The following is a 21,260-nucleotide window of genomic DNA, read 5'->3' on the forward strand; positions in this document are numbered from 1 at the left end:
CTGACTGGCCTGCACAGAGCCCTGACCTCAACCCCATCGAACACCTTTGGGATGAATTGAAATGCCGATTGCGAGCCAGGCTTAATCGCCTAACATCAGTGCCCGACCTCACTAATGCTCTTGTGGCTGAATGGAAGCAAGTCCCTGCAGCAATGTTCCTACATCTAGTGGAAAGCCTTCTCAGAAGAGTGGAGGCTGTTACAGCAGCAAAGGGGGACCAACTCCATATTAATGCCCATGATTTTGTAATGAGATGTTCGAAGAGCAGGTGTCCACATACTTTTGGTCATGTAGTATATGTTGCATTGCCCAACATTTGACAATTACCAAACAAAGGATCAAGTTCAAATGTATGCCTGCGATTTCTATCTACCAATGAAAACCATCATAGCTGTTCTCGTCTGGAATCAGACTTCCAGTTCCCCTTGTCAAGTGAAGTCGTATGTTTTTAACAGAGTTGGGGCAAATTATTTTCAATTTAGGCTATATGATGATATTATGATGGATAACAGCGAGAATATTTGTATTTGTCAAACGCAGTCAATCATCGCTCATGTCACCAGAATAAGACCCTCGACATTTATTGGAAAGGCGTATCAAGTCCACCGTGCACTTTCACCACCCTGTGAAATTCATAACTTTTCATCTGTAGCCTAATAAACTGCATACTTTCCTTAGTCATAGTGGGAGGACCACACAACATATCATCCTGTGACTCGATATGATTGTTATTATATCAATATTTGCTAATAAAGGCGTTTCCACCAACATTTCAAGATCCCACCATGTCCAACTAAGAAATGATCTGTCAGTAGAAATGCATTTATAAAATTGTATCGAAACTCCTGTTTCCGTCACAGCTGTCTTGATGTTTTTTTATTCGGTATGACTTTACAATACTCACATAAAAAACTGTGTATGGAAGCGTGGTTATTGACAGTATTTCCCAAATATATATTTTTCTTGGCCAGTTGCTGTAAAGTAGACCCAAATAGGACAAAAATACCCAGGATTAGGCTGCTTTTACAGCACAAAATAGCAGCAAACGGTAAATGCAGTTACTAGTATCTGCTGCAAGAACTACTTTGTATATAACTTTATGGGTTTATATACATCATTGAACTTGACTTATCTATAGGTTTTGCACAGATACAGTATTTTGCTATGGGCTCTTTCTATGGGTATAGCACAACCAAACATGTTCCTTCACATTCGTATTCCCATTCGCGAGATAATAATGCGACTTTCAAATAGTGTTGCATTGCGCAACATTCAAGAGGGTCAAATTCAAATCCGCAAAGCATGGTCAGATCTTGTGTAGGTTTTTAAACTGTTTTCAGTAGCAAACCACGCCCATTTTAGACGTCGTAGGTACAATCAGCCAATCTCTGTAGGGAAGGCGGTGGCACCAACTTCACTGATTGGCTGGTTTGAAAATAACTGGATGCATATGCTTTTCGCAATTTAAATCCTCATGTTTTGCTTCGAAAAAGTGAAAGGATACTTACTCACTTCTAGCTAAACGTTTAAGGTAAGTCATTGTTTGCTAAAAGTTACGTTATTACCTAGCAGATTCATGTGAATCACATACAAATAATCGAAGAGCAAGAACTTTATTTTGTAGTTCGCTTCAAGATAACTTTGTTAAACTGAGTTTAGCCATCCGCAGACTTTAGTTTAGCTAAAGTGACTTGTTAGTTTGAGCAAGTTTGCCGACCCAATCTAACTTTTTGTTAGCTATCCACAATAATTGTAAATTGCCTAATGAATGATTTTATTAATTTTATCTGGCTTCAAGAAAACCTTTTTAATTAAGTTATTTAGTTAGATAGAAAACAATGAATGGCACAGCAGACTCGCTCTAACTTTTTTAACGTAAGCTTTTGTCTAACTTCTGTCTCCGGACATTAGGCATCTACTGTATCGCCATGGGATCCAGCGAGAGCAAGGTTGCTGTGGCCTCAACGCCCAAATATGATCACAGCCATCGCATCAAACACGACCGTCTCTCTCAACTTGTGGACCCACGGTCTCCATCTGTAGCCATTGACCGCACACCTATTCAGGTAACGTTAGCTGACAAGGGCCATCATTTTGATTTGAAAATAGTTTATTATTTGAATACTCGCATATCATGTGTAATTGTTCTGTTTACTGTATCCGTATTGTATGTATATTGTGTAAATTCCTGTATAGTGTTTAACTTGCAGCACCATTTCACAAATTCTGGGTACATGTACTTGTCGAATAGAGCCCCACAGTGGAGGTGTCATAAAATCTACCGGTCAAACAGGGAAATAGTTCCAATCGTTTTACATTCATTTTTTTTTTTAGAAACCCTTACATTTTAAGGGCTGTGTTTCATGTAGGCTTACCCTGGTGTGACGTTTTGATAACCTTGCAAATCTCTCAACGTTTGCCTGTATTTACCCCCCCCCCCCCAAAAATGAAATGCTAATGTTGCTATCATAAAGAACTACAAATGCCATGATCTGGAATAGACTGCTGAATCCAGGCAAATTTAAGAATTTCTGGATGAACTATCTAATGTTAGCTAAATGTAGTAGTTAATGAATAAATAGGCAATTTCTTTAAATGGACAATTCTGAACTGTCTTGTGCAAGTTTTAAATTGACAATACCTGTTAGCAAAGGTGTCAGCTAGAGATGCCTTGCAGGGATTTGTAGTTTTGAATGATGTCTACTGTGACTCTAATTATCATTTTAGGATCTCAGAGTTAATAGTGCCGAATATATTGATAAAAGTCTCCTTGTCCGAGAGATTTACATGGTTATCAAAATGTCACACCAGGGTAAGCTTACATGAAACACAGTCCTTATTTTAAGTGTTTCTAAAATCCCCTATGGGGGAAATATGATTGGAACCATTTTCCTGTTTGACCCCTAGGTTTTATGGGTATTATGACACCACCACTGTGGGGCTCTGTAAAGGTGATTCTGATTCACTTCCTGAATTGGTTGTACACCAACATCAAATACACTTCTCTTTTTTTCATCTGTGCTGCCAACATTACTAGATTGAACACTAAGATTACTAGAGACGATAGGGCAGAGACACTACCAAAAGTAAGTTTGTTTTACAGTACAATAGCATTGTATCTGGTCAAACACAATTTGAAATTGAAGATATGGAAAATAGGAGTGGCAATATTGTCAGCTATTATCCTCAGTAGTTTTCCATTGAAGTTGTCAGACCCCGGTGGCTTGTCATTGATAGACAACAATAATTTTTACCTCTTCCACACTCTACGGAATTCAAAAGTACAATGCTTGTCTTTCATAATTTACTCAGATATAAATGGATGTGTAGTGTCAGCGTTTGTGGCTGGCACTAAGTGCCTAAGTCATGCCTAAGTTTGCAAATCTTGCCAATGGAAAAAAATCATTAAAGTAGTTGGCAATATCAGTGTTTTTTGAGAGGAATGAGCCATCTGATTCAATGACTGATGGAGCCGAGTGTGCCTTTTTGACCAAAACTTCATTTAAGGTGCGCCAACGCTTTTTACTATTTCTTTATAATTAATTTTTGTTTCATAGTATAGTTTAGTCACATGGTTTCTCAATTTGCAGTATGTTTGCCAATTGGTTGTACAGCCAGACATATTTTCCATGCTTCAACTAGAGGTCGACCGATTATGATTTTTCAACGCCGATGCCGATTATTGGAGGACCAAAAAAAGCCGATACCGATTAATCGGCTGATTTTTATTTTATTTTTTATTTGTATTAATGACAATTACAACAATACTGAATAAACACTTATTTTAACTTAATATAATACATCAATAAAATCAATTTAGCCTCAAATAAATAATGAAACATGTTCAATTTGGTTTAAATAATGCAAAAACAAAGTGTTGGAGAAGAAAGTAAAAGTGCAATATGTGCCATGTAAGAAAGCTAAAGTTTAAGTTCCTTGCTCAGAACATGAGAACATATGAAAGCTGGTGGTTCCTTTTAACATGAATCTTCAATATTCCCAGGTAAGAGGTTTTAGGTTGTAATTATTATTGGAATTATAGGACTATTTCTCTCTATACGATTTGTATTTCATATACCTTTGACTATTGGATGTTCTTATAGGCACTTTAGTATTGCCAGTGTAACAGTATAGCTTCCATCCCTCTCCTCGCCGCTACCTGGGGTCGAACCAGGAACACATCGACAACAGCCACCCTCGAAGCAGCGTTACCTATGTAGAGCAAGGGTAACAACTACTCCAAGTCTCAGAGCGAGTGACGTTTGAAACGCTATTAGCGCGCACCCCGCTAACTAGCTAGCCATTTCACATCGGTTACACCAGCCTAATCTCGGGAGTTGATAGGCTTGAAGTCATAAACAGTGCAATGCTTGAAGCATTGTGAAGAGCTGCTGGCAAAACGCACGAAAGTGCTGTTTGAAAGAATGCTTACGAGCCTGCTGGTGCCTACCATCGCTCAGTCAGACTGCTCTATCAAATCATAGACTTAATTATAACATAACACACAGAAATACGAGCCTTGGGTCATTAATATGGTCGAATCCGGAAACTATCATCTCGAAAACAAAACGTTTATTCTTTCAGTGAAATACGGAACCGTTCCGTATCTTATCTAACGGGTGGCATCCATAAGTCTAAATATTCCTGTTACATTGCACAACCTTCAATGTTATGTCATAATTACGTAAAATTCTGGCAAATTAGTTCGCAATGAGCCAGGTGGCCCAAACTGTTGCATATACCCTGACTCTGCGTGCAATGAACGCAAGAGAAGTGACACATTTCACCTGGTAATATTGCCTGCTAACCTGGATTTCTTTTAGCTAAATATGCAGGTTAAAAAAATATATACTTCTGTGTATTGATTTTAAGAAAGGCATTGAGTAGTTAGGTACACGTTGGAGCAACGACAGTCCTTTTTCGCGAATGCGCACTGCATCGAGCTATATGGCAACGCAGGACACGCTAGATAAACTAGTAATATCATCAACCATGTGTAGTTATAACTAGTGATTATGATTGATTGATTGTTTTTTATAAGATACGTTTAATGCTAGCTAGCAACTTACCTTGGCTTCTTACTGCATTCGCGTAACAGGCGGGCTCCTCGTGAGGCAGGTGGTTAGAGCGTTGGACTAGTTAACCGTAAGGTTGCAAGATTGAATCCCCGAGCTGACAAGGTAAAAATATGTTGTTCTGCCCCTGAACAAGGCAGTTAACCCACCGTTCCTAGGCCGTCATTGAAAATAAGAATGTGTTCTTAACTGACTTCTCTAGTTAAATAAAGGTGTAAAAAAATAAATTAAAAAACGGTGTCCAAAATTACCGCATTCCGATTGTTATGAAAACTTGAGATCGGACCTAATTAATCGGCCATTTCGATTAATCGGTCGACCTCTAGTATGTACGTACTGTCAATGTGGGGACGACGTCATCGATGGCTTCATCAATAAGTGCAATGACTGAAATGGTGTACTCCTCAGTGCTATTGGAGGAATCCCTGAACATATTCTGGTCTGTGCTAGCAAAACAGTCCTGTAGCTTAGCATCTGCTTCCTCCTGACCACTTTTTTTTATTGATCTAGTCACTGGTGCTTCCTGCTTTAATTTTGGCTTGTAAGCAGGAATCAGGAGGATAGAATTATGATCAGATTTGCCAAATGGAGGGAGAGCTTTGTATGTGTCTCTGTTGTTGGAGTATAGGTGGTCCAGATTTTATTTTTTATAAAACATATATATATATATATCTCCCCCCTCTGGTTGCACATTTAACATGCTGATAGAAATTTGGTAAAACTGATTTAACCTCTCTTGGGTACGTGAGACTTTAGCGTCCCACCTCTTCAACAGCCAGTGAAACTGCTGGGTGCCAAATTCAAATAAAGAAATACTCATTATAAAAATTCAGAAAACAAAACATATTTTACATAGGTTTAARGATTAACTTCTTGTGGATCCAACCACGGTGTCAGATTTTAAAAATGTTTTACGGCGAAAGCATACCTTACGATTATTTGAGAACATAGCCCACTAGACAAATCATTACAAACAGTAACCAGCCAAGTAGAACAGTTACACAAGTCAGAAATCGAGATAAAATTAATCCCTTACCTTTGATGATCTTCATATGGTTGCACTCAGCAGACAATCATTTACTCAATAAATGTTCGATAAAGTCTCTTTATATCCAAAAACCTCTGTTTTGTTTGCGCGTTTTCTTCAGTAATCCACAGGCTCAAACGCAGTCAAAACAGGAAGACAAAGAAATCCAAATTGTATCCGTAAAGTTCATAGAAACATGTCAAACGATGTTTATATTCAAACCTCAGGTTGTTTTTAGCCTAAATAATTGATAATATTTCAACCGGACAATAACGTCGTCAATTTAAAAGGTAAACAAGAAACGCACTCTCTCCGTCCACTCATTCAGACTGCTCTTACTTCCTAATTTTTCAGGATACAAGCCTGAAACAATTTCTAAAGACTGTTGACATCTAGTGGAAGTCATAGAAACTGCAATTTGAGTCCTAAGTCAATGGATACTGTAATGTCATTGAGTAGAAATAGTGTCAGCTCTATTTTTACTATTTTCTAAATTGTAGAATAATCGTGAAGACACAACTTTTGAAATAACACACATGGAATCATGTAATAACCAAAAAGTGTTAAACAAATCAAAAATATTGATATTTGAGATTCTTCAAAGTAGCCACCCTTTGCCTTGACAGCTTTGCGCATGCATACATCGTGTAACAAGAATGTATTAATCTATTTCAGGTGAGTGGAACTGTCTCCTGTGTCCCAGTTGTGGTGGAGAGAGACTGCTCCATTCTAGCCAGCGACCCTCGGTCACCCTCAGTCGGTGTCACCCGCACCCCAATGAAGGACTCAATGAGAGGTAACTATCTTAACCAAGTGGCAAAGCTATCCAGTCAAGCAGTGGAAGGCCGTGAACATCTATGGCTCACATACTCCCTTGAAAAAAATCTTAGCCTGAAAAACAAGCCTGCGATAGTACTGTTTGTCCCTTTTTGAGAAACCGTAGCTAGTATAAATTCCTCAATAGTCAGAATTAATCTATGAACTCAATTGTAATACGTTTTTGCAGAGGAGATCTTAGTCGCACAATTTTACATATTATGTTTGCAGTATTTTTCAAGTACATGAAAACAAGTTGTCTCTTGAATGACAAACACTTAACTTAATTGAAGAATCCTTACTGTTGACGTATCGCTGACGAAGGGGTGTGGACTTCGGCTACCAAACTTCAGCTCGCCTCAGGAATTTGCCGAAGACAAACTTCCGCGGCGTAATATATGCCAAAACTGTTTCGGATTAGACGCATGCGCACGCCTTTAGGTCCAGGGGTGGGTAAACCTTTTGGTCTGAGGGGCATATTGGGACATGGAAATTCAACAAAGAACTTGATTGAATGAGCTTGCTGGTCAGATATGTAGTTTTCCCACCCCTAACGTAGCAGGCATAGAAGAAACGCCTGAAACTAGACACCCCCCCCCCCCAACCCAACCTACTGGTCTTGATGAGAAGGATAACATTTTGGGGGGGGATGTGCTCCTCTGCACTGTTCAACCAATCCAGTAAATGTGGCGGAGTTAAGATGGCGTGTCGCCTTGTTAATGTCCAAAGTGGTAGTCTTTCCATTTCCCTTGAAAACCGGAACATTGTTGGGGACTCTGCAGAGGCTACCCCTGCCCAAAACTGTAGATGCAGCATTGCCCTTTCAGTACATTTTGAAAAAGCTTTTTGTCAAAGTTATTTTATTTTAAACTTTTGACTTGTTTTTTTTTGTTCCTCCAGTGACAGTTGGCTCCTTTGCCCGTCGCCTCGGCATGCTCCTCCACGGTGACTCTGTAGAACTAGTTGCCCCTTTGCCCTTTAACAAGTTTCCCAACCTCAACGTGGAGGAAGAGGCAGTGGTAGAGGGAGAGTTAGGTTCCAGTGAGCCCCTTCTCTCCCCTCAGCCATCACAGGTCTCAGGTGACATGATCCAGCCCTCTCCCCAGAGCGTGACTAGTCATACGCTTCTCATCCAGAGCCCCTTCGTTCTCGTGGCGGAGGCCCAGATAGAAGTCGAAGCCGATTTCACTCTGGAGGAAGCCGAAGAGGCCAAAGAGTCTTCACTACACAAGCGACTGAGTATGAGCTTGATCACCTGCCACGATGGTGTCGTCCCACCACCGACCTTCGCCGAGGTGCACTACGACAGYCCTGCGTCTCCTCTCCCTGAAAACGCTGCTGCTGAACTCCACAAGGASGAACCTGACCACGCGTATGCCCTTCCCTCAGTCACCTCTGACCCCGCACAACCTCTGACYCCCATGGCTGAACCATCCATCCCCACCGTTACAGAGTTCACTGAAGTCACTGTTGCTACGGAGATGGAGGAAGTGGAGGTCCCAACTCCAGTGGAGGAGCCAGTGATGCCCGTCACACAAGAGTCGCCTGTTGTACCATCCACCACAACCACTGGCCCAAGCCCCAGCGCGAGCCAGCAGCAGCCCCAAGCCACTGGGATCCGCTGCCCCAAATTTGACACCAAGAGCCCCAGTCAAGTGGTGTTCAAGCCCCAGTGGCTAGGGAAGGGCTTCGGTGCCACAGGGGTGAGGGCCAGAGGGAGAGGAGGCAAGTGGGGGTCGTCCTCTTCACCACTCTCCATCCAGGTTGGAAACAAGAATGCAGCCAATGAGAACAAGGGGCAGTCGGTTAAACCGAAGCAGAGAGGTACGTGGGTGTTTTTATTGTCTATCATTTTTCACACAATTTCCTGTGATTTTTTTAATTTTTTTATATAATAATAATTTTTATAAAGCTTTCTCTCCTCTCCCTTGTGGCAGACAAGGCACTCATGGCTGAAGGCCGCTCCCCTCTGCAGATGCTCAAGGAGACCAACTCCCCCCGGGAGCAAGCTACACAGGTATATAGATGGTGTACACTAGGGCTGTGACAGTCATGGTATTTCAGAAGATTGGTCACCCATTCAAGTCAATGATGGTTGGACTGGCGGCCGTAGTGAGGTCGTCATTATCTGGGCAAGCGGTAAAGCCGAAAAACCTGTATTTAATTAAGACCAACAAAAACTACTTTTTGTTCTCATACATTTTGACTTTGCCACTGGCCCAACTAGTGGGAACCCCGTTGCGAGTGTACCCATCAATATGTGCTGTGATTTGTTGATTCAACTCAACTGACATAACAAAAAATACATTCAATTAAATGGTGACATCATTCTACGTTACCATGGAAATGATTGCATCACAATACCAGGCAGCCGTTGTGCATGTACCAATGGGTTTACCAGTCAAATTGCCAGGGTCAGAGGTTGCAAGCCCATTCCATGTGTGTTACAAGACCTTGCTCGTTTCAACGAGGAGCAGCAGAGTTTCATCACGTTGTAAAGAGTCCATGTTACTGCGGAAACTGACTCAACTGCCCGGCAGTCCCGTCTACAGTCAGCTGTCCGTTCCACAATGATATAAATAAATGGTTTTTGTAGACATTTATTTTATTTTCATGACTGTCTTCATCCATAACGGTCTGTTATACGGTAATTGTGCCAGCCCTAATGTACACACTTTTCCCTCAGATGCAAGTACATGTGCAGTTCCCTATCTCACTCTTGCCATCTCATTCGTTCATGTCTGCGCACACTAAAGCCTAAAGAACAGGATTGATCTATTTGGTGGGTCAGAGGAAAAGGAACAATCACAACGGCTTTTAAACCTGTGGTCTAACTGAAAGGTCCGGTCTCTCTCTTCCCTCCCTGCCCGTCAGATGAAGCTGAAGGTGTCCACCCCAGACAGGCAGAGGCTGGGTCAGATGGACCGGAGAGTCCTGACTGTGTCCATGGACAAGGAGAACAGATAGACGGACGTTGCAGAAGAACATGCACAAACACTAACTGGCCAGTGTACAGAATCTTGCCATGTTTCTATATCTTTCTAAAAACAAGCCTTTTAAAAATGTACAGCCTTTTTTTCTTTTTAACTGACTTATTCAAACTGCTAACAAATTATCATTTGTGTACGTTGCTTTTGGAAGTGTCATCGATATGATTTGTCCGACTGTTTCTTTGCATTTATTTCAAATGTCCATATCAGTGTTTTTGCTATCCTGTCCTTTATGTAAATAAATTTGCTTTAAATCTTAATCTGCTTTTTTATGCTCTTAACTGGAATACACCAGTTAAGTTTGAAGCAAGATGACATGTTTTTATTAGTCTTAAGGTGCTAAGTAAAGCCATACCTTAAGTGTAAGAAAAGCGCCTTGTGAATTTACTATATGCACAATGTTCTGATGGTAAAGACAGGCTGTCCAAATTGTCAAGTGTGTGATGCGATTTGAAAAGACAAATAGTCACTTCACATTGAGTTGCTACTATGTTTTGCTCGCACGACAGTGGTAAAACAAACCACTGTCAATTAGATATACACAGCCAGGTAAGGTTTAAACTCCTCTGACAAATGTGAAATATTGTGGTCTTGTGCATTTGCCATTTCTATTTTGTTGTCAGTGAACCATAAGCTCTATATCATCCCGTCTGTCCAGCCAACAGTTTACTGAGCGCTTATGCCTTTTTGTGACTAGCCATCGGGAAGTAGGTCAAAAGATTAGACCCCAACTCATGGTAAACATATCCTATTAATCACGTACGTATGTAAACTTTCAGACACACACTCGTGTAGAAATCTGCAGGCGAAACAATTTTATTCTAATGTGGCCATAAAAATAGAAAACCGTAACTAAACAAGGGAATTCTCTAACCAACACACAAACATCCGCTTGAAACAAATCAATGCTTAGATATTCATCCTCTGACAAACATTTTAACTCGCCTCGAATATAAAAGCATGTAACGTCCTAGTTATTGTAAACCTACAGTCTATCAGTGGTCATTTATTTTGTTATTTCATCCAAGTCTCTACCGTTTCCATTTGGCAACTGCTCTTATGACATAGGAAATATATTCATATAACGCTAGAATTCAGTTTGAACCTTGACATAACAATCAATCATTCATTGATGCAACGATCATGTTTTTCTACAAAAGTCCCCCCTGCCTAACTCTAAACTTGAGTCGGAAGTAGCAAGAGACGACAGACTCGTCACAATTCTTCTCTCAAATCGAATAAGACTTGGCACAATACAAATAAATAACCTTTCACCCGTGGCTTCCTAGTCTCCCCCCATCCCCCTCTTCAATCTACCAGGTTTCCATGATATTCTTCCTCTATTCCCCTCTCCTTAGTCTTTCGCTCTGTCTGTTCTCTAGACTAGAGGACTGACTCAGTTCCATATCTTCAGGAAGCTGTCCCAGGATCCTGTGCAGCATGCCATTCCGTCCGAGGATACTCCGATGCAGCTCACCCTGTTGTCATGACCAGCCAGCACTCCTGAGCCATGAAGAGAATTACATCAGTATAGAATGGATGCAAATATTGTTTGCCTACATTGCATCCACATTCTCTCTCCCTCTAATTCTCCCTTCGTCCACTCACATCTCCTTTCTCTTCTCACCATCCCCTCTACTTCCCCACACTGTCTCCCCTCTCTTTCTGCCTCCAGCCCCTCCAGTCACCATCTTTCTCTCCCCAACCCTGCATACTCACCCACACTCTATCTCCCATTCTTTCTCCCTCCGTACTCACCCACTCTCTCGGCTTTAAGCATGTCCCAGATGTTGACGTTGAAGTCATCGTATCCGGCCAGTAAAAGGCGGCCGGAAGGGGACGGAGCGAGCGAGGTCACCCCACACATGATGCCCGAGTCCTGGTAGGTGATGAGCTCCTGGTCTGCCCTCAGGTCGTACAGCTTACAGGTGGCATCGTCTGAGCCCGTTATAACCGCATTACCATTGGGGAAGAACTGGACAGAGTGGAGAGGACAGAGGTTGGAGGTCACAGCAGTGGTCTCTCTAACTGTGGTTCTGGAGAGCTACAGAGCGGGTGTAAGCTTTGGTTCACCTCATTAAATGAATCAACTTTTTGAGCAACCAGTTGCATCAAATACATTTTTGGGATATTGTACGTTTTGATAAGTGTTTTTTAAAAGCTTCAATTTGTAAAAACTTGGAAGTCATTGTTTGTCCATGTGAACTGCCGGGTGCAGTGCATCTATCAGAATACTAAACTATTAGTAAACAATGAATAAATGCTGGGGGTCCTCTGTCCTCACCCCGATGGCGTTGATGTCACTCTCGTGGCCGCTGAACGTCTGTCTGCAGGTGGCTTCCCTGATGTCCCACAGTTTGGCCGTGAAGTCACACGCCCCCGAGATGAACATCTTGAAGTCGGGGGACACGGCCAGGGACATGCAGTCACCCAAGTGGCCCGCGAAGATGGTCTTCTCTGTCCCTGTCTCAATGTCCCATAGAACACTATAACGTTTGGACAGAGGGAGGGAATAGGAGGAGAGGATGGATATWGAGGTGGGCAAAGAAGACCGCAGGGACAGGGTCAAAGAAGAGAGGGTTGCGATGGAAGGGCGAAAGAAGGCAGAATGTTTAGGACACCATTGCAGAAAAGTAATAGATAAGACTATGCGTATCAAATGAAGGGTACAGTATAACCCATAGAATTAGAATGATATAGAAGCATTAACTGGTTGGACTGATCTCTGGTCAGTCATTGTAACCCCGTATTGCACACCAGACTCATAGAGACTCCATCTCTATGACCTTACCAGGTGCAGTCGCCAGAGCTGGTGATGATCTCACTGTCGCTAAGGAAACGACAGCAGGACAGGTAACCTGGGCAATAAGAGAGAACACCATCAGAGCCATACAACACAAGCATGCTGTATTGGATAGACTATATAAATACTACCTCGTATGTTCTTACATTGACTTTGATCGAAACGACTCATCGTTAAACGTGTTGCCCGTAATGCTGTCTTAATGAATGCAAATAGTGGGCTAAGTGTCGAGTGGGGTACCTGTGTGTGCGGCCAGCTCCCGCATGACCTTGACGTTGCCGTCCTTGCCCTTGAGGTTGTAGATGGAGCACATGTTGTCGAGACCGCCACACGCCACCATGTTCCCCGAGGGCGCGTAGGCACACGTCATCACCCACGACGACTTCAGAGGGATGGCGCTCACCTGAGCAGAGAAGGAAAGTGATTCCTCACGTGGACCAGTGTGTGTATGTGTACGTGCCTGTGTGTCACACCGCGTTTGTCAATGTGAGCACTTATACGAGCACTTGATATTACAGTATATTGTTGATGTTGCAGTATATTGTCATTACATGCCGTATTCATGCAAAAAACACTGTCCCATGAGCAAAACTCCCCAGACTGTAAACCCAGACGCAGTCCGCCATACCTTGTTGGTGGTCAGGGTGTCCCATACTATCAGCTTTCCATCTTGAGAGGCACTGACACACAACCTGGTAGAGAGAACAAGACCGGTGTAGAGACAGACAGAAAGAGAGAGACCGAGTCCAGTAAAAGATCCAAGGACCTGCAGCAGCTCAAGATAAATAGACAGACAGATCGATAATAGATACAGAGACTCTTTTGTACCAATGGCAGTCCGTCTTTAACACGACTGATCTAAAAAGCCACGACATGGTAATTGACTAATGCTACTGCACTTTTTCCTATTGCCAGGTGTTTCCAGCACAAATGATGACGGGGATGTTGATGCTGGTGATGATGATATTGTGTGCTATGTAGTTATGTCTAGCCACTATGGAGGAATATGTGTGAATATGTTGTCTGTTAAGTGTTCACAGTTGCCAAATGAGTTCCCCATTGAGGGACAATAAAGTTGTATTGGATTGTACTGTGTTAGACATAGAGAAGCGTTGTTCCAGAACCTCTTAGCCCAACACTGGTTCAGTTAGTAAAAGCTATCTTTTAGACCCACTAAATGTAGGACACCAAGTATTGTAAACCCAGGAAAACCTAATAAGCTTACTAACTTGCTACAACTGATAAAGAGAAGAGATGAGATGAAATGAGAATATAGGGAGAGGTAAGGAGAAGGAGAGAGGACAAAATGAACGAAGAAAAGGTGGTTTAGTGCACATTCAAGTTATAGTATCAGCAATAATTGATTGATTCAGGGATAGTGTTGGTTTAAAGTGTTGCCAGACTGTCAGTCAAGTGTTTCCTGGTTCCACTAATTTGTCCAATTAAAACAAGCTATGGGATTGCAACGCCAATCCAATTAACCAATAAACACAGAGCACCACGTGACGCCAGTTTTAAACCATAGCAGTATTTGTCACAGCAATCTGTTTGAATGAATGAATGAACAGATGAATATATATGTTACATAATGACATGATAGAACTAACAGAAATGATTGAATGAATACTTAAATGACTCAATAAGCAATTCTCAGGAAAAGAGTGCAGGCTAGAAGTCTGTGAAGGGTCTCTGTCTACTTTGAGCTAGTGTGTGTGTGTGTGTGTGTGTGTGTGTGTGTGTGTGTGTGTGTGTGTGTGTGTGTGTGTGTGTGTGTGTGTGTGTGTGTGTGTGCCTGTGTGTACATATGTGTGCCTGTGTGTACGTATGTGTGTGTGTGCTCTTGTGTATGGCATATGTGTGTTTACTTGGTGTCAGTGCCCCAGTGCATGGCATAGATCTTGGCCAGGTGACCCCTCAGCGTCTTCCTGGTCTTCAGCTGGACACGCCCCACCAGCGTCGTCCCGGCAACCGCCTCCTGCAGGGTGGTGTCCTGCACTACCTTTCGGGCCTCCTGTAGAGGGATGGTTGTGTATGGTCAAGTTACGGTTATAATAACTATGGTCCACTTAACTATGGCTAAAACCACTGTCATAACTATTGTAATTTTTAAGGTGTGCTATTGCTGCTGCAACCTGGKCTCAGAAGAAAACGTATTACATATGACTAAACTACTGTTTACACCTACTCCTCCTGCCTTTGGACAAACAGAGAGGTCAGGGGTGGGGATGTATGGTCATAACTGTTGTCATAGATATGACTATGACTGTGGTGTTATGAACACCTATACACCTTACTGTCCAGAGGATCAGAACAGTTAGGATTTGTTATTATTGTATTAGGATCTCTTTTAGCCCAAGGGCTAGTTTTACAAGAGTTCTTAAGAAATGTAAAAAAAAACATATAGAAATTAGAAAAACAACAAAAGCTAAAATAAAAGGACAAAAACACAAACAAAGTTTCACATCCCTATTACCTGGACATATTACGAGATATTTGGTGGTCTATAGGATAAGGATTCTTGTTCAGTTTATGGTTGATGATCATGGTAAAATTTTCAGCAAAAGGCAAATAGTTTAGTAAAGTACGAGCATATGAGAGGAACACAGACATGCGTTATATTCACACTAGTGATTGATTATTGCCTAGCAGTTCTAAAGGAGACCCAGCATCTGGAGGGCTGCCAGTTTGAATCCTGGGTCTGACCGGGAACAAAACAGGCGGGAAGTGAGCTGGCAAATAGAGTGTTGCTGGTACCAAATCCTTGAGTTAAAAGCGGACGTCAAAATCTGGTTGGATCCTGTGTGCATTTGACCAATAACGTGATCTTCATCTGAATTATTGATTGATAACTGACAGTGATCTGATCTTTGAGGTTGTCCGCCTCCTTTCGCAGCTCCTCCATTTCGCCCATGGCCAACGGTTGGTAGGCGTCGTCACCGATGGAGACAGGAAGGGAAATCAGGTGAGCAGACGTAATCCTGGGGAAGAGAGGGGGAAAAATGTAACATTGCATTTTATCAGTTCATTAYCCATTCTTCTCACTGTAATGTCAGTCTGTTACCTGTATACAGCAAGACATTAGATATTTATGCATGTTACCAGCTTTTTAGATCAAGGTCTACCCACCCTTTTCTTTGTTGTTTAGCTACTGTTTTGCAATTCAAACCTCCCTCAACTACTTTGCAAACCCTCACAAACACAGGCACACACACACAAATACCCATACACTCACAAACCCACACCCATAGTCAAACAAGCTCACTTGCACAGATRTGCRTATGCACACACACATGCACGCACACACACATACATACAAGCGTGCAACTATATGAACTAGTTAATATAGCACATACTGCATATGCACGAACACACTTTCCCACCCCGATTGTAAACTCAAACCTGTGTGGTGTGTCATCTTAATACTAACACTTTTCTTGTTTGATATCTCTCCTCGTGCTTATACTAGCTAAACAAACGCAGTGTTTAGTCTGCCCTTTTCTATCTCAATTTACTTTAGTGCCATAGACTTGGAAAGCTTTCCAATCTTACGTCAGCCCTGAAGGCACTTGTGTTTTTGTGATTCCAGTGACATCACATCACAGCGCTCTAACGATGCAATTAATCCTGTCGACTGAGTCAATGAGGACTGAATTGTTTTTTCAATGACCGAAATATTCTCAGGTTAGGCGTACTATACAGTAAAGACAAGAAGTAGGCATCAACTCTCTCAAGTATCTCTGTCACATTATCAAATTAGGAACTTTAGAACTGGCAATGGCATCAGACTGTTTTCTATGAAATCAGATGATAACCTTTACTTTAAAACACTCTAAACGTGATAATCACACAACATTTCATGTAACATCCGCACATCTAATAAGACATTTGCATAATATTTGTGACAGATTAAACGATTTGGATCTTACTCTATCTTACCTTGAAAACTACCAGGAGAAGAAAACCCTAAATCCCTGGCTTTGATCGTGTTCCTTTGCTGCAATCTCTCTCTATTTGTCTAAAGTGTCTCTGTCAAATCTCATTACTAAATGAATTTGCCTCTCATTTGTTTGAGGAGAAAGGTAGAGGGAGAGAGAAGAGGCAGTGACTCAGAGAAAGATGTTCCCTTTCCATTGTTCCTTGCTGTCCCTATCTGTCTAGTACTGTAGGATACATGCATGTGTGAAAACACTGTAAATCGTACGTCTAAATATAGAAATGCCTGAAACAATTAACCCTAAGGCGATTGCATCCATCTCAAGTTAGCTGTGCTCATAGGTGTCCTGCTCCCTCACCTAAAGGGAGTAGTATCCACAATGGTCACCTTATCTAGCCTTCATCTGATTTAGGCCATATATTTGGTTCCCTGAGAAAATTACGTTTATAAATAGTACTAACCCAATAAAACGGGACCGTTTAAAAAAGAAAAGAAAATGTGTTTCAACTGTGCTATTGCCCTTTTGCCATCCTGTCCCTGAGACCCTGGCCTGCCATTGTTGCATGCGATTAAATTCCTGCTAGAGTTTGTCGCAGAGTGGAGTGCATTAACACGGAGAGAGGGAGAGAGGGAGAGAGAGAGAAGGGGGTGGGGCTGTGTGTAGAGGCGATGCAGTAGAGAGTGAGTTTAAATCCTAGTGGCTGAGATTTTAAAGGAAGCCTTTTGATTCAAATCTGCTCTCATCCGATTACTGACTGCTCTTTGCATCTGGATAAGAGGTGGAGAGAGAGAGAGGGGCGTGATGGAGAGATGAGAGAGGGAGGGGCAAACTGGTGGTGGTGGATAAGAGGGAGGGAGAAGGGAGAGAAGGGGGTTGTTAAAATCCAGGATAGGGTGAGATAGGTGATTTCTGTATTAAGTGGGCAATGGACTTGAGCTAGTGATTGTAGGAATGTGTAAGTCAGATCTTGTTTTCTCGCTGTAAATGTTTCACCTTTTCACTATTGACACGCCATTAGTATTGTGTCACATACTATTAGGCAGATTGAAAAACGTTAACGGTAACCGGTGGCCATCCCTTAGTGAGAATTTAGCACTAAAACAGGCCTTTCTGAGAATGGGACTGAAGAACTGTTTCCAATTTGTAGCAAGACACTTTAGTTTTGATTTGAACGACGACGCCTTGAACTGTATTTCCGTGCTATGAAAGGGTCTAACACAAAGTACCACGTTTCAGCACCTATGCCAACTAGACACCCACAACGCTAGTGATACCCCCGGCAGAGAATCAAATGTATTCCAAAATGGATGTATCAGAGGAAACACTGTACAATGCTCTTAAAAAACAAACACTTAAACAAAGGATGTGATCATTCAAATGGACTGCGTTTAGACAGGCAGCCCAATTCGGATGTTGTTTTCCCACTAATTGGTCTTTTTTACCAATCACATCAGCTCTGGAAAAAAAAAAGATCTGATGTGATTGGTCAAGACCAATTAGTGGAAAAAATATGAGAATTGGGCTGCATGTGTAAACTGTCTGTCAATAGGGAAAAAATCCACTTAGAAGATATGAATGAATGTTATCCTTTAAGATGATCTGTAAGCAGAGTATTGCATTAGTAGTGCAATAGCAATATTACATGCATTATAATATAGAAATCATACGTAAATCCTTATGATAAAAATGTAAAACATTCAATTAAACATATCCAATCCAAGTTAGTGTTGTTTCTCCATGTGATCTCCAAGGAATCGACCATGCTGCCATGCTACCATACTTCTTCAATTAAATTCCCTACCATGTTGTAGAGAAGAAAATGGATTCATAGATTTTACAGTATCGATAAACTGTTATTTGTCGCCATTAAACGGCACCCTCGTCATAGTGCTATCAAATGAAATGGATACTTATCCCACAGATCCACTCACTTTGATTATATGAGAAAATCAKGACACACTCAATCCAGAACTAAAAGTACTTCTACACTCCCCAAACTAATCTGGCGGCAGCAGGCAGCCTAGCGGGTAGCCCTTTCTGCAGTTAATTACCAAAAGTGCCCTCTTTGGCCTCATGGCTGGAGTATTACTAATATTTTTCATCATTTCATCATTGATAAAGATGATGTCAAAAAACCTGATGACGATCCAGTGTTTCTATGTCAAACAGTGCGTTATGTTTCAGTCTTCTGTGACGTATATAAAGTGTAATATTGGGATGCAAACTCAAAATGGTATACATTTCAACTTCATATCTGACATGGTACAGATGTCTTATTTTTTTTAAACCATGTGTATGAGGTGTATACTTTTGTTTCAAAGTAGATTTGTTTAAGACTACCAAGAATCACTCTGGGTGACCCTGATTTAGCCCACTGCAGTAAAAGGTTAAGAGCATTGGTCCAGTAACCGAAAGGTCACTGGTTTTCATCCCCGAGCCGAATAGGTAAAAGATATGTTGATGTGCCCTTGAGCAAGGCACTTACCCAAATTGCTCCTGTAAGTCGCTCTGGATAAGTGTCTGTTAAATGACAAAAATGTACAAATCTGTTTCAACCAAGAGCTCCATATACAGCGCTACTGTGACCAGAGGGTTTCACTTACACATCTATTCACATATCCAATCAAAAACTATAAATAAAGAAAACAACAATTGAGGTGTAAAATACAAATGTATGGCTGCCTACTCACCAAATAAGGAAGTTCTCCAGTGGGTTTCTTAACCTGTTCTCACTTTTCAGGGTCCCTCTGTTTGGTTGTCATATGTTTACCCCTCTTCTGTTACTAGATGTTTTTTATTCAGTTTTCCTGTCCCACACAGAATGGATATTCCACTCTCTTGCTCTCTCTCTCTCTCTCTCTCTCTCTCTCTCTCACACTCTCTCTCCTGTGAGGAACAGATGCGGATTGGAGCGGATGAAGAAAGATCAGGGATGAGGGGATAAATCCAGCGATGGACAGAGAGAGAGAGAGATAACATGAAGCAGAGAGGGAGAGAGAGGAGAAGAGAGAGAGAAGGCGGTGGCGGGGTTTCGGGAGCGGGAGGGCTGTGAGAGAGAAGAGACAGAGAAAGAAATGAGCGAGACAGACAGAGAGAGAAAAGGGATAGAGAAAGAGGAAGAAGAAAAGAAAGAAAGAGAAGGAGAGAGAGAGAAGAGAAATCAGACGACGAGAGTGGGGAGCCATACGCGAGAGAGAGAGTGGGAAGCCATAGAGAGAGAGAGAAGCGGAGGAGAGAGAGGAGAGGAGAGAGGAGAGAGAGAGGAGAGGAGAGAGAGAGAGAGAGAGAGGAGACAGAGAGAGAGGAGGAGAGAGAGAGAGAGAGAGAGGAGAGAGAGAGGAGGCAGAAGAGAGTATGGAATAGGAAGAGAACGAGGATCGATAGAGGAGACGAAGGAGAGACGAAATGAGAGAAGAGAGAGAGAGAGAGAGAGAGAGAGAGAGAGAGAGAGAGAGAGAGAGGCATGCAAAGCACACCAAACAAGGTGGGCAAACGTGTCATGGGGTCAAAAGACAGGAACCGGTCCTGCATTAATAAAAAATTCAGTAAAAAATGCACTCCTGGACATGGCTTTTTATGGTGTGGTGTGAAAGCATGTGACTGGCAGGGGGCTTCAGTGTTTTGTAAACTTGAGAAAAGTCTAATATTAGAAAAGCCAGTAGCACAGACAGACAGAGAGATGGGGACCAGACGAGGGGACATTGGCGACACATCGCAATGTGTCTAGTACACCTGCATGTATGAACCCCTAAGGCCAGCACCTCAACCTGCCTAACTATGACCTGATGAAGATACASGTTTGCTACAAAGCCACATGGGTAAGAATAGAGTAGATTTGATTGTCCTCTGAGAAGGACATTCTCTTTCACAGGCTCGTACCATGGTTCATAGGTGTGGTCCATAATACTGTATTTACGGCACTTTCATATGTGCCACTTTTCATGGTCTCAATGAGCTACATTATACCGTTCAAAAATATGCATTAAAAAAGGCAACTTGCTAAAAGTGAGACACAGTAAGAAGGAGATAGACAGAAAGAGTGTCCGGGGGTGTGTGTGAGAGAGAGAGAGAGAGAGGAAACAAACACAGCGAGTAAGCGAGACAGGCAGAGCGAAAAAGGGACAGAGAAGTTTCACCACATTGCCCTTTGACTTTCTGAACTTATCTTCACATGGATAGTTAGTATTAACCCAGTACTTCCACCCTCTCTCGCATGGTCAAATAGCAACAGGACTCATTGAGCGAACAGACACTCTCCTTTTTCTGACAGCGCTGACGCTGGATTCAGGGGAGAGACAGAGAGAACGTGAGAGAGAGAGAGAGCTGGAGAGCAAGAGGTACGGCGGGGCATGTGAGAGAACCAGCGTGAGGCCGAGAATTACAATCTATTAAGCTTTGTGTGGTCGTCTCTATTGGTCTCGCACATTCAGCTAAGCTACACGTGCCAGCAGTGAGCCTGCAGAGCAGCTTTTGGCTGCAATAGGGATGTGACAGCAAGGACAGAGCACTGAGCCTTCTGTTGCTCTGTGATGCTATACAGCATAATTATAATACTACAGCCATTAGCAGCCTACTGTCCCTCTCTCCAAGTCTTAAACAAAGGGAAAGGGGAGG

At 42.2% G+C, this 21,260-nt stretch overlaps 2 protein-coding genes across 3 annotated transcripts; one reads left to right on the forward strand and one right to left on the reverse strand.

Moving 5' to 3' along the window:
* The first annotated feature begins 1,425 nt into the window (after positions 1-1,425).
* Positions 1,426-10,168, forward strand: cdca3 (cell division cycle associated 3). The gene is made up of 6 exons (XM_023989300.2): positions 1,426-1,531; positions 1,912-2,066; positions 6,778-6,898; positions 7,819-8,742; positions 8,856-8,935; positions 9,793-10,168. Exons 2-6 carry the CDS (start codon positions 1,929-1,931, stop codon positions 9,883-9,885), a joined length of 1,356 nt encoding a protein of 451 aa, XP_023845068.1. The 5' UTR covers positions 1,426-1,531; positions 1,912-1,928; the 3' UTR covers positions 9,886-10,168.
* Positions 10,169-10,700: 532 nt separating this feature from the next.
* LOC111965242 (guanine nucleotide-binding protein G(I)/G(S)/G(T) subunit beta-3-like) lies at positions 10,701-19,529 on the reverse strand. 2 transcript variants are annotated; one of them, XM_070444056.1, is made up of 10 exons: positions 19,337-19,529; positions 19,132-19,166; positions 15,566-15,689; positions 14,577-14,722; positions 13,340-13,403; positions 12,952-13,114; positions 12,700-12,766; positions 12,193-12,394; positions 11,667-11,883; positions 10,701-11,411 (listed from the first exon to the last, which is right to left on the reverse strand). In XM_070444056.1, the coding sequence occupies exons 3-10, from the start codon at positions 15,620-15,622 to the stop codon at positions 11,305-11,307; spliced, it is 1,023 nt and encodes a 340-aa protein (XP_070300157.1). In that variant the 5' UTR covers positions 15,623-15,689; positions 19,132-19,166; positions 19,337-19,529; the 3' UTR covers positions 10,701-11,304. The 2 variants fall into 2 exon arrangements, with proteins under 2 accessions (XP_070300157.1, XP_023845080.1); XM_023989312.2 differs by lacking the exon at positions 19,132-19,166.
* Between the last annotated feature and the right edge of the window lie 1,731 nt (positions 19,530-21,260).

This window comes from Salvelinus sp. IW2-2015, linkage group LG6.1, assembly GCF_002910315.2.
Source record: "Salvelinus sp. IW2-2015 linkage group LG6.1, ASM291031v2, whole genome shotgun sequence".
Classification (NCBI taxonomy): Eukaryota; Metazoa; Chordata; class Actinopteri; order Salmoniformes; family Salmonidae; genus Salvelinus; species Salvelinus sp. IW2-2015.

Excerpts from the sequence above, each read along its gene's own strand:
- LOC111965242 (XM_023989312.2), bottom strand. The coding sequence starts at position 15,622 with ATGGGCGAAATGGAGGAGCTGCGAAAGGAGGCGGACAACCTCAAAGAT. Across the intron at positions 13,404-14,576 it reads CACTGGGGCACTGACACCAA|GTTGTGTGTCAGTGCCTCTC; the intron begins GTAAACACACAT and ends TCTCTCTACCAG. Across the intron at positions 12,395-12,699 it reads AGCTCTGGCGACTGCACCTG|TGTTCTATGGGACATTGAGA; the intron begins GTAAGGTCATAG and ends CAAACGTTATAG.